This window comes from Pantherophis guttatus, chromosome 1 (assembly GCF_059756535.1).
Source record: "Pantherophis guttatus breed Tessera chromosome 1, ASM5975653v1, whole genome shotgun sequence".
Classification (NCBI taxonomy): Eukaryota; Metazoa; Chordata; class Lepidosauria; order Squamata; family Colubridae; genus Pantherophis; species Pantherophis guttatus.
In genome coordinates this window covers 246,549,833-246,563,866 of record NC_142063.1, presented here as the reverse complement: position 1 = coordinate 246,563,866, position 14,034 = coordinate 246,549,833, and the positions used below count along the sequence as shown (strand labels likewise).

The following is a 14,034-nucleotide window of genomic DNA, read 5'->3' as shown; positions in this document are numbered from 1 at the left end:
TTTTCAGATCCTTTATAAAGCACTGAACGGGTAAACAATTCAATGCAGCATATTACCGATAATAAGAAACAGTATTAAAAATAGAGGTGCCAATATCACATTGCCCTTATATAAATCAATGATGTGACTGCATCTGGAACACTGTGTGCAATTCTAGATACAGTGGAGCTAGAGAAGATATACATGAGGGCCACTAAGATGATCGAAGGACTGGAGCAGCTTCCCTATGAGCAAAGGTTTTGACATTTGGGGCTTTGATGTGACGAATGAGAGGGGACACAACTGATAAGTACAAAATTATGCCTGGTAGGGATAAAATGAATAAAGACAAGCTATTTTTTCCTTCCCAAAATACTGGAACCAGACTTCATCCAATGAAATTGAATCCTGAAAAAGCACAGACGAATGAAATAGTTTTTCACAATGCATAAGTCAGATTTGGAATTTGCTACCAGATGTGATATGGGCTAATAGCTTGGCTATTATTTCAAAAAAGACTTGGCTCAACTGATGCAAGTTCTGGGGATCAACAGCTATTGATGGCAGTGTGATTGTATCTGAAGGACATCTGCTGGGACACTAGTAGGTTTCCATGTGCCATTGGCCATGGTACGAAGAAACTGCTGGACTAGACAGGTCAGGGGTTAGATTAGCAGTGCACTGCTGGTGTTCTTTTGTATGTTCCAAAGCTGGAAAAGCTTTTTTTTTCAGTTGCACTGCCCAACATCTCTTAAATTATGGCAGTACAGTATTAAGGAATCAGCTTATTGAGGTGATCCTAACAAGAAACATGACCAAATGGGCCAATTCTATTTTACTGTAAAGTTAATAACAGAATCTTGCAAGTGTAAAAGTATATTTCTGCCTGTTGCCTTTACAGTCCAAGAAACTAGGGACGGTCCCTTCTGAGAGGTTTACCACATCCACATTCCTTTAGTGGCTAAACTGCCTCTTGTCTGACTGTTCCAGGGGTGAAATCTAAAATTTTTCACTACTGGTTCTGTGGACATGGCTTGGTGGGCGGGGGTGTGTGTCCTGTGACTGAGTGGGCGTGGCCAACTCGATGTCACTCACAGCCACGCCCATTCAGTCACAAGACCACCTTCCATCAAGCCACGCCCACAGAACCCGGTACGAAAACTTTTTAAATTTCTTTCTCCCGCGGCTCCGCCCACCCGCCCCATTCCCCAGACTCCTACTGCTCACCTTTCTCCTGCAGCTGGCTGTCAGGGAAGGAAAGCGCCGGCTGCGCAAGCACACACCCAACCTGCCACTGAATTAAATAAACGATGTGCGCTTGCGCAGCCGGCACGTGGACCAGAGTGGCTCATTCAAGAAGGAGAGTGAGCGACTCCGGTACCTTTCGGGCGCTTGCCTTCCCTGACCGCCAGCCATGGGAGAAAGGTGAGCAGTAGGAGTCCGGGGAATGGTGCATTCCCCGAGTCCGGGAAATGGGGCGGGTGGGCGGGTGGGCGGAGCCTCCAGCTGCCATTGCTACCAGTTCTCCGAACCACTGGCCATCATCGCTACCTACTCGCCCGAGCCGGTCCGAACCGGGAGCATTTCACCCCTGGACTGTTCCCTTGACTGTGGCTCTTCCCCTTGTCTTCCGTGATCTTTCCTTATACCATTATATAAAATTAGACAACAATGGTTATTTTTTATTAATATAGTGTATTACAGTTAGCATAAGTACATACTAAATGCTGCTAAAGACAAGAGCTGCATATGTGAGTAAGCTATATTTGCTCATATGCTCCATAAACATATTCACAACCTCACGTACCTCTTTGTATATTTGGCCATATCCCAAGGAATGTATACAATAGCATGTTCAGGAGGTAAAAACTGATTGAGGTAAGTTACAGCAGCAACAAGCTCTTCGCTTAGTATCCTTTCGTGTTTTCTTTTTTCACGTTCCTTAAAAAAAAACATTAACTGAAATGGTATATATACTGTACACTAAATAATTTAAGCTCTTAGGGAGGGGAAAAAACTGTACTAAAGCAAACTGTATATATTAGTAAATACAATGAAGCACTGAAGGATACAAGCAGATTTTGCATTTTCAAAATGCGGCCAATTTTTTAGTCAGGGCACTCTTTCAGAAATCTATACCGACACAGAACTAGCAACAAACCTAACAACTTTAAAAAGTGAACCTTTGGAGCTTTTTAAACATGCATCAGATATATCTGCTCAAACAGGGTACACCATATGGTACACCACGTAACAGCATACTCAGTTGGGAGCACAGCAGTTCTATTATACTATGGGGTTTTTTTTGTCCCCAGTAATTGCCTTTTGTTTCTGTTTTTGTATTGTACTAGATAATCCGAGACCCCCATATGGTAATTTTAGAGATATTTCCTTTCCTAACTGGAAACACAGAATGACCAAGGGCAAAAAAGCAATGGGAGCAGTAGCAACATCTGACTTTCTGCTGACTTGGCTGCAACTGACCACACTCTGACAGTCAATAGAGCAGGGGTCCCTAACCCGTGCCTGGGCCGTGGCTTACTATCAGGCCATGGCCTATTCAGAACCAGAGTGTGTGACAGGTGGGCCAGCACATACAGCTTTACTCGGAGCTGTGCCACATGATTGGGCCCACCACTTGCACAGTCCAGTTCCCTGGCCTCCACTAATCTAGGGAAGGACTGGTCTTTCCTAGAATCTCTGGGTGGCAGTATGACATTGTAATATCATTGAAGTAGTCACAAATTTGCCAAATTACAATCCCATGGGAACTATAGGTCTCAGATTTTGGACGCATACTATAAGTTAGCCGATTTGCGGTAACTTGGTTCAAAAAGTGATGCCTGAAACTACATAAAGATACATTCAATTGAATGTTGCAAAATATTTAATAATAAAAGCAATCTAACAGTCTAGCTTTCATTGGGTCTGTTTGAACAAAGGTTAAATAGCCATTTGTCTAGGATGCTTTCATTTGGATTCCTGCATTGCAGTTGGATGTTGAACTCAAAATTTTAAATGAACCTTCTACGATTCTTTAAAACACATTGCCATGTGGCAATGGTGCTGAATAGAAAAAGCATCCTAATATAAATTGACCAAAGTCCACTTTTCTCTTTAAAACAACATTTATAACAAACTATTCTTTAGTTCTACACCCTAAACATAAACTCAAAAAACATTTATAACCAATTGATATAAAAGAATCTAACTGAATTATATTATAAACTTTAGTTATCATTAATCATAAAATATGGAAAAATGTTTTGCCAAGAATATTTTATTATCAGATTTTTTTAAACATCAGATTTATATTTATACTATCTGAATACCCGTGCTCCGCTACGAAACTATGTGATCAGGCTTAATAAATCGACACTTACAGCTTTTATATATATATATAATTTGTCCCATAAAAATGTTCTAGATACCAACTCATGAAGCTCATGTTGCTCTAATCCTGAAGATTCATAGTAGTATTAAACTCTTTCCTATGAAAATGATAAATATGCAAATAACAGAAAAAGCTCTTTACTGTTTCCTATTTCCACATCATACTAAATAACAAATTATTGTTTAAAAACCATTTATCTTAAATGATGTGTCTAAATAAAACTACATAGGCTGTACATCTGATTAAGCAAGTGATTCAAGGTTGGCTCAGATGTCTAGGATAATATCCTCTTCTCCCCACACATAAATGACAGGAAAGTGTTAATGGGATGTTCTAGTACTGAGCATCTTCAGAGAAGTGCATTTTCAGCCATATTCCAGAAGCCCTGTGAATAACAGCATGCAATGATTCACCTGGCAGAGTCACGTGAGCTTAGATACACATGATAGCTCTAATTAAATCTAAAAATTTAACAGCCAACAACGTTTTGTGTCTAATATTTGTTTACAACAGTCTCCAGCTCAGCTTCTGAAAACTGCTATTTCCAATTGGGTGGGGGAGGGGGGAATCTGTTTACATTTTAGCTGTTTGATTTACAAAGTCTCCGTTTGCACATTTTCAGAAATACAGAGATACATTTAGAGGTTGACAATGTGGAACAGGAATCAAGTGCCTTCAAAATACTAAAAAGAACTAGGGCTGGATCTGCGCTTTATCCTTTCCTCATCACTATTATGGCCCATCTATAATATTTTGAGTGACAAAATGGATAAATCTCCACCCACTACAAATGCACTCCTATATTTTATATTTTAAAGCTATGTTTTCTGTCCTAAGCTGTCTAAAGTCCATCCAGGAGATTCACTTGCTAGACATACCCAGCTATTTTGGTATGGTGCCTGGTACCATGACTCTTGTGGTTGGTTACTGCCCTATATTTTATCCTATATTTCGGCCAAAAGAGAGTGGGTTTAAGGTAATTGCACTGCATGGCATGAAATAAAGGCATAAGAATTTAAAGCTTGATTTCATAATAACAGAACCTATATCCGAGACACAGTTGCAGTTGTCTGGATTGTTTTGTAATAACTTTATTAATTTTTCTATAATAAAGTAGTTCTTGTATCCTTGAATGCTTGTTGTTCTGTTCATTGACAGAACAAGAGTAAGTAAGTGATATGGCAACATTGCAAGGCCAGTTAGGATATGGCAAATGGAACTGTTGAAGAAGGCCCCATGCCTGGATATCCTTTACTGCTTCCCACAGTCTGTTTGTGCCTCTGTTCATATCTTCCAGTGAACCAGATATTCCAGTCTGGCCCTCCAGTCTTAAGAACCCAAGAGTTTTCATCCTCCCTATAATTGAGACTGGGAAAGTTGGACAGAGTGTAAGGGGGAAAGAATATATTCAAAGACCAGGAAACCATGAAAGGGTGAACAACAACGGGGTTGAATTGTGCTAATCCAGGGAACAGGCCAATAAATTTGGAATCTGGTTTCTTGGAAAAGCATCTGTAAGGTAAGAACTAAGTAGAAAGCCCTAATAGCAATGAGAACTGTTCTTGATGGTGATGATCAGCAGTACATTTCTTTGAAGTTTTTTGGGGGGGGAAATCCAGCTGATTGCCTGAAATTCCTATAGAAAATGTAAGATATTAGATACAAAGCAGGATAAGGCACAAGATGTTGACATGTATGGCCGGTACCTAAATAAGGTCTGAATGGCTACACGTCAGCATGCTGTCATTTGTGAACTTAGCCATCTGCAATACATCAGGCCACTCATCTTGCTGGTAATTTACATAGAAATGAAGCAATTGCTTTAAGGTAACATGAATCTAATCTGTACTATTGCCAGATTTGGGGCAGAATGTGGTACAATGAGTTTAAAGTTTTTCTTTAGAGATAGATTTTCCACCTGCCTCTTGGTTTAGTAAAGGACACATCCAGTTTCAGGCTGTTTTTTTCTGAGTGTATTAGAATTAGTCTGCACAATTTAACAATGCAACATATAAAGACTGCTGTGTCAAAAAAAAAAAACCTTAAATTTATATGTGATAAACTATGAATCAAAGAACCTTTTTGCCAAAGAGAATACTTAAAAATTAAAAGCTTTACAGATCTTTGATCCTGGCACACAACCGCCAAAGTTATGACAAGACACTTTGTTTCAGACAGAATTAAATGGTTTGCCAACTGACAGCTCTTTTATTCTATATTTTACAGAACAACCAAAAGTTGTTACTCAGATAGACAATCCAGTCCCCATGCAGCCTGTTTTCAGCTGGCAGAGTGCTGCAGGAGGACTGGATTGGACTGGATTACAATTATGTGGCCACAAGTAAGTGCCTGATCTGGATAGAAAACAAGCAACATCCTATATTAATACTACAGTTTAATGCCAGATTTTACATACTGTAGGTCCATTTAATCTACATTCAACACTCTATAATTGTCAGTTGTTTCTATTTACTATTCTGGAAATTCGTCTCTGCTGTTAGATCTTGTATTGTCATGTTATTTATGCTATTGTATTTTTATTATTAGTTGAATAATAAAAATACAATAGTATAAATAGCTTTTCTGTCTGGAAAAGCAATTTACTATTAAACAATGGGGTATAAATTTAGAAATAAAAAGTTTAGTGGCGTATGAAGAATAAGTAATAAATGTTTGCCAGTAATATCTGATAGAAGAGATAGGAAAATGATTACAGTAAAGAACTGTGGAAAGAAAGAAGGGGGAAAAATGCATCTTGAGCCTGCTTCAAACAACCAACATGGCCAAGCCCATCCCAGCCACGCCCACCCCTGGCCGCCACCACCCTGGCCCTCCGAGATCAAACACAATCCTAATGCGTCCCTCCATGAAATCAAGTTTGACATCCCTGCCTTAAAGATACAACATACATTGATTAAGTAGTGCAAACAATTACAATGTAGGCCAGGCTCCCAACAAAACACTGGCAGCTTGTTGAGCAGACCTGAGCAAAAGCAGAACCATGGCTTATATACCTTCGACCCACTACATTTCAAAGACAAGACCTCAAAAAAGGCAGACACTGTACAAATGATACTGCATAACAGTGGAATGGTTTTAATAAACCCATCTGAGTGTCATTATTTATCCCTCTCTAGGTTAGCATACTAGCTATACTATCTTTGAGATATGGTCAGGGAATATAAACCATTTGGTTTACTGAGCCACTTGTTCGTGACTGATTCCTCTCTCTGTTGCCTACTCAGAGTCAATTCAGCTTGCTTTGAATGTTTCCTCATAAGAGCACTTTAAGCAATTCCTATGAATTAGGGGGAGAGGAGCTCATGGATTTGGTAGTGAATGCAGCTCACATGTGTATGCTGGATGGTATCTTACAGATAGTCCTTAATTTACAACAGTTCATCTAGTGACCGTTCAAAGTTACAACGGCACTGAAAAAAGTGACTTATGACCGTTTTTCACACTTACAACTACTGCAGCATCCCCATCGTCACATTAAAATTCGGCCGCTTGACAACTGACTCATATTTATGATATTTGCAGTGTCCTGGGGTCACGTGATCACCTTTTCCAAACTTCTGACAAGCAAAGTCAAAAGGGAAGCCAGATTTACTTAACATCTGTGTTGCAAATTTAACAACTGCAGTGATTCACTTAACCACTGAGGCAAGAAGGTCATAAAATGGGGCAACATTACAACTGTCTAGCTTAGCAACAGAAATTTTGGGCTCAACTGTGGTTATAATTCAAGGACTACCTGTACTGTCCCAGCTCAGCCTACAACTCTGGAATCCTCTGGATATTTTTTTTTCTAAGTATTCAGGAGATAGCTTTCTGTTTAGCCTCTGTGAACCATATAGCTACTATATAGCCATATAGCTACTATATGCTGAGATTTACAGAGACTATCATCACTAGTTATGTTTTACCATGAACAACAGACTCTTAACTAACATTTTTATTGTGGTTGGAAATTTTGTTTCATTTGCTACTTTCTGATTTCCCAGCAATTCTCCAGAACGAGTTTTGACTATTTAAATAATCTTTTACTCTTATTTGACACGTCCTTCCTTTCTTTTCCAGTTTCTAAAAAGCTACAATAGAAAGCACTTTGGGATAAATCCAAGCTTTCCTCTACCAATAATAGAGACATTTGAAGTCATATGTGAATTACTACTCAGATGTGGTGAGGGGGAGTGAAACTGAGATGCAATCTGCTTTTGTGAAGGACCTGCTGATGTCCAGAGGCAACTTCACCTCACCCAGGTTCTTAGCTAAGAAAAGCACACACTAACGCAAAGTGAAGAGGAGTGTGGGAGAAAAGGAGATAAGCCAATGTACAGACAGGGGGAGGCAACCTCTGGAGATTGGCAGCTATTATAAGCAGGCAAGAACACTACCGGTCAACTGCCAGGACCACTAACTATGGTGAGCAGGATATTCTGGTGGGAGTCCTGCATGGATCCTTATCTGGAGCTCAGCAGCAACTAGAAAAGGAGCAACCACACTGAAATAGCACCCCATTTTAAGTAATAAAAAACCTTTTGGAAAAAGCCAAAGGTTGATGCTACGTTAAAGACTGAGACTTTTGTTTGAACTGAGTATTAATAGACTGAATACAAAGAACTTGAGTATTAAAGACATAGTTACGTGGCAACATCACTTTGCAAAGTTCTAGAAGGATGGAGTTGACTCAGAGCACTGGCCTATTATTAGGGAAGGTATGTGCTGCAATAAAATATTTGGTATGCTGTGTTGTGCTCAGTCCTTGGAGAGCAAAGAACCCTCACAGATATCTAACATCTCTTACTTTAAATGTTGGCTTTAAGCATGCTCTGCCTCCCCATGACTATATCACCTAGAAAACATGTTTATCTAGTTAGCTATTAATATAAACAATGATATACTAAGTAATACTGCACATATGCTATGCACTCAGTAATTTTATCTGTAATATCAACAATCCCATGAGGGATTCTAGGGTACCGAGGAAGCAACAATTGACAGAGATCATAAAATCACTTCACATCTTTTCCACTTCTGTCCTCTCAGAGGAGAAATTTTTCTTCATAACAAATAGCTGATACACTCCTTTGAATTTCCCAAGCTTCTATAAGAAGCTTGCATATCTGTTTGAGATTTTTTAAGACATTCTTTAGATACATCAGAACTCTTCACTATTAAAATATTTTTTCTACATGCTTTCTTTGCTCCCCCACCCCCAAAATGTACAAAGGAATATAATGATTCTGATTATCACTTATTGCACCAGAGACAAATTCCTTGTGTGTATCCAATATACTTGGCCAATAAAGAATTCTAATTCTAATAATAATTTGGAAAATTCGGGATAATCAGAAAGTGCAGGTTATTTAACAGCATGACTTGTTACTAGGGTGGTATCTTACTAAGTTAGTCTCTTTTCTACATCATTCTTTTTATATCACTGCGTTTGACCTTAAGGCCTATGAACAACGGCAGCTAAAATACTTGCCTCTATTCAGATAATAAGCTTTTTGGCTCTGAGGGACCTCAAATCATGTACCTGTGTAACTTGGTTGTATAGTATTTAGACATAACACCACCAATCTTTTTCCCTGGCTCAGCCATTAGTAAAGCTGACAGGGTGTAAGCAAGAATAGCATTCAAATACTCCTACGGGATATGTATATTCTGTCAGATAAATGGCTTTCTGGAATGTCAGATAGGATCTTGAGCAGCTGTTCTGTAAGAAATTTGCAACAAAGCAAGTGAAAATAAATTATCTATTTACTTCATTTTTCCCCCCACTGTGTCATTCTCAGTGAGTAATTTATGTTCTAAAGTGATCAAAGGGACAAATTGTTAATTAATGTGGGTGAGAAAGAAAATGAAAAAAAAAAATTACATGCCTAAATTTTCTCTTCAGTGGTTGTTGACAAAAGAACAGTTAGGAGAGTTACTTACTAATGAAACAGTTTTAGATACAATTTTACTTCAAGGGTTGACAGTTAAAATAGACTGGAATTCTTGCTCTTTATTATTTTTGATATTAAAATTATGTCAATTCAGTTCTAGCACAAGTTTATAAAATCAGAAAAGTAAAATATTGCCACATACAGTGGTTTAAAATAAGTTGCATTAATAATGTATTAATGCTAATTCTAATAGAATGCAAGTTTAAGGCATGCCAGTTGACTATAGGAAATGGTGCAACATTTTTATAGTGGTAACCTGCAAAAGATCTCCCTAAGGATGGAGGGCCACAAGTTTGGACTAGAGCAAACTTTTTGTAGTAGAATCTCACCTTCAAACCTTGACATCTCCAGATAGGGCTCAGAAAAACTCCTAGCCAATCAGCATAGACAATGTTGAACTTGGTGGATTGATGATTCATTGATATCATGCCACAATGTACACAGAACACTACTGTCATTCTTTCCCCATCCTTCCGTATAGAAGAGCAATTTAGCCTTATGTTAAAAACATAAACTAAGATCAGCCTTTACAAACTAAGATTTGGAACTGGGCAAGTAAATCAACTATGAAAATTATGATTTTATAATACAATTGGTACCTTCTTTTGATCACTACTGAAAATTTACAATTTTCTCTTCTAACATAAAAGGAATAAAAGAAGCATTCCAACTTGAGAACCTCTATAGATTTTTCCCATAATGATAAATTATTGCTTATTATCAAGTTCAATTTTAGCAAGTTCATGGCAACTTTTAAAAACTTCATGTAAACATCTTTTTCTCCATTCAATTCATACCGGAGAACTAAAAATGTTTCTTCCCTTAATCTGTATCTTCAAAAAGTGGGATAATAAGGGTTAATCTCCAAACTGATTTTGTCATTGTTTTTTTTCACTCTAACTCTGCATGATTCCTCGGAGCTACTCCTTTCCTCACAGCAGTGCCTAGAAAGATATACAGCTATGTACCATTTGCTGAAATATTTATTGAGTTCTCAAATTGGTATGTAGGATAAACAAGTGAAACTCGAAAAATTAGAATATCGTGCAAAAGTTCATTTATTTCAAGTAATGCAACTTAAAAGGTGAAACTAATATATGAGATAGACTCATTATATGCAAAGCGCGATAGTTCACGCCTTGATTTGTCATAATTTTGATGATTATGGCTTACAGCTCATGAAAACCCCAAATTCACAATCTCAGAAAATTAGAATATTACATGAAATCAATAAAACAAGGATTGTACATAGAACAATATCGGACCTCTGAAAAGTATAAGCATGCATATGTACTCAGTACTTGGTTTGGGCCCCTTTTGCGTCAATTACTGCCTCAATGCGGCGTGGCATGGATGCTATCAGCCTGTGGCACTGCTGAGGTGTTATGGAAGACCAGGATGCTTCAATAGTGACCTTCAGCTCTTCTGCATTGTTCGGTCTCATGTCTCTCATCTTTCTCTTGGCAATGCCCCATAGATTCTGTATGGGGTTCAAGTCAGGCGAGTTTGCTGGCCAATCAAGCACAGTAATCCCATGGTCATTGAACCAGGTTTTGGTATTTTTGGCAGTGTGGACAGGTGCCAAGTCCTGCTAGAAAATGAAGTCAGCATCCCCATAAAGCTCGTCTGCGGAAGGAAGCATGAAGTGCTCCAAAATCTCCTGGTAGATGGCTGTGTTGACCCTGGACTTAATGAAGCACAGTGGACCAACACCAGCAAATGACATGGCTCCCCAAATCAACACAGACTGTGGAAACTTCACACCGGACTTCAAGCATCTTGCAGCGTGTGCCTCTCCATTCTTCCTCCAGACTCTGGGTCCTTGGTTTCCAAATGAGATGCAAAAGTTGCTCTCATCAGAAAAGAGGACTTTGGACCACTGAGCAACAGACCAGTTTTTTTTGTCTTTAGCCCAAGTAAGACGCTTCTGACATTGTTTGTTGTTCAGGAGTGGCTTGACAAGAGGAATAAGACATTTGAAGCCCATGTCCAGGATGTGTGGTGTGTGTGGTGGCTCTTGATGTACTGACTCCAGCCTCAATCCACTCCTTGTGAAAGTCCCCAACACTTTTGAATGCCCTTTTCCTGACAATCCTCTCCAGGCTGCGGTCATCCCTGCTGCTTGTGCACCTTTTTCTTCCACACTTTTCTGTTCCACATAACTTTCTATTAATGTGCTTTGATACAGCACTTTGGGAACATCCAACTTCTTTTGCAATTATCTTTTGAGGCTTTCCCTGCTTATGGAGGGTGTCAATGATGGTTTTCTGCACAACTGTCAGTTCAGCAGTCTTTCCCATGATTGTGATTCCTACTGAAGCAGACTGAGAGACCATTTAAAGGCTCAGGAACCCTTTGCAGGTGTTATGGCTTAATTAGCTGATTAGAGTGGGACACTTTGAGCCTAGAATATTGAACCTTTTCACAATATTCTAATTTTCTGAGATTGTGAATTTGGGGTTTTCATGACCTGTGAGCCATAATCATCAAAATTATGACAAATCAAGGCTTGAACTATCTCGCTTTGCATGTAATGAGTCTACTATCTCATATATTAGTTTCATCTTTTAAGTTGTATTACTGAAATAAATGAACTTTTGCACGATATTCTAATTTTTCGAGTTTCACCTATATACATATGCTAATTATGGATGCTTAAGAAATCTATTCCTTGCAAAGTATTTAGAAGAAACAAAATTTATTATAAAAACTGATTCTATCTTCTGGCACATTTAGAAACATTTAGGAATTATATTTTAAAATGTATTAATGTACTCAGTTTCCACATATGCATAGCTGAAATCCTTAAAATGACAGAAATTCTTGATCACATAAAACACTGCACTAAATAATTTAAAACTCTTTATCAAAAGAAATAATTGATTTTACTCACTGACAAGTTACACTTCAAAAAAGCACTTCAAAAGGGAAGCACAGCTCTGAGAACTTGTCTCTGAAATGCCAAATATTTTTTGTAGTAGCTTTCCATGGGAATGCTACATGGATTGGAAAATAGAAGTAAATACAAGTCTCCCTAGACAGGGTAGTAACAATAATATCTTCAATAAATACAGCTTATAGTCAGCATGTTAAAAATGTTCAAGGAGATTGATAAAATAAATAATTTGAATGTACTAAAAATATTAGTCATAAAGCAAAAACATTTCACAAAATCATCAAGACTTACCTGAAAATAAAACAGGAAAATGATCCCAAGTACATTAACACGTTTTGTAATATCTTTGAATGGTTTAATAAGATATTTAATTTATCTTGATTTTTCTGAATGACAAGATCTTGGTCTTTAGGGTCTCTCCCCAAGAGCTGACAACTTTTAGGAATTAACACAAGCAAAAAATGTTTACCTTGACAAGGTTCAAAATGATGATCGGAGAGCCAAATCTCTGAAGCATTTGATCAAAGTGAAGAGCAGCTACATGAGCAAATGGGTCTGCCTGATCCACTAGAAAAACAGCAATTCATATTAGATGAACAGAGTCCTGGGCTCTTATTTGGTTTTAATATGCTATACATTTCATACTTAGCAATCCTCGTTGAAACTACAAAACAGATGGAAAGTCATGGAGCTTATTTTCAGGACAGATGATACTGTTTTCCTCTCATCTATTTTGTAATAAAATTTTCTAAACCTGGAAAGTGAAGGCGTCTCACCCATGCACACGAACTGCTTATACTGTTATACAGAGTTCTTTTGTGAAATGATAACATACACATAAAAAATAATAAGCTGGACAATAATGCTAAAAAAGGGTACTGAGATACATCTGAAGCAAATACTTCCAACAACTCTTGGCTCTCAGTGATGGAATACAGTATTTGAAAGAATTCAGGGCAGAAGGGTACTCTGGTTTCAGATCTACTTTGGCTGTACAGTATATATAAAAGACATAGGTTCTGAATTAGCTCTAATTAGATGAATGAGCATGACCTTGTAACAGAAACAGAATTCCCATGTCACCATGGTTTTGTCTGTTGCATTTATATTTTGCTGTTTCTCCTGGAGTTCAGAATGGTATGTATCGGTGAAATCCAATTTTTTTTTACTACTGCTTCTGTGGGCGTGGCTTGGTGGGTGTGGTATGGCTTGGTGGGCGTGGCAGAGGAAGGATACTGCAAAATCTCCATTCCCACCCCACTCCAGGGGAAGGATACTGCAAAATCCCCATTCCCTCCCCACTCCTGGGGGAAGGATATTGCAAAATCTCCATTTCCTCCCCACTCTGGGGCCAGCCAGAGGTGGTATTTGCCAGTTCTCCAAACTGCTCAAAATTTCTCCAGAACCTGTCAGAACCTGCTGGATTTCACCCCTGGTATGTATGCAGTACTGACCCTTTCAATTTGACCTAATAACTTAATGATCTCAGCAAGAAAAAAACCTGAACAAATAATGGATTGCAATCAGTTATTATCACTTTGATGGTACAATTTGAGCCACTCTCATATCAAAGTGCAACCAGCAGAGGTACAATTTCCAATGATTTTTACTTCTTTCTACAGCTTCCTATACCACTTACAATGTTGTTCAAAAAGTTTAACCAACTGGGCAGTGTAAATGGGATAAAGGGAAAAGAGGGGATTTTTTTTCTTATTTTCAGTATCTGAAGTTTTACTGGATCAATAAAGTGATACTTACTTGTATACAATTGCCTTTTTACTTTCTTTTTTGATGAGTTTTAAAACACA

General features: G+C 38.2%; 1 protein-coding gene across 1 annotated transcript in view; it reads right to left on the bottom strand.

Moving 5' to 3' along the window:
• Positions 1–14,034, bottom strand: part of FIG4 (FIG4 phosphoinositide 5-phosphatase) — an 84,842-nt gene that overhangs the window by 42,877 nt on the left and 27,931 nt on the right. Inside the window, exons 10-11 of the mRNA XM_034409148.3 lie at positions 12,696–12,793; positions 1,787–1,920 (exon numbers count right to left, since the gene is read on the bottom strand). Of these exons, the coding sequence (XP_034265039.1) occupies positions 1,787–1,920; positions 12,696–12,793 (232 nt within the window). The remainder of the gene's footprint in view (positions 1–1,786; positions 1,921–12,695; positions 12,794–14,034) is intronic.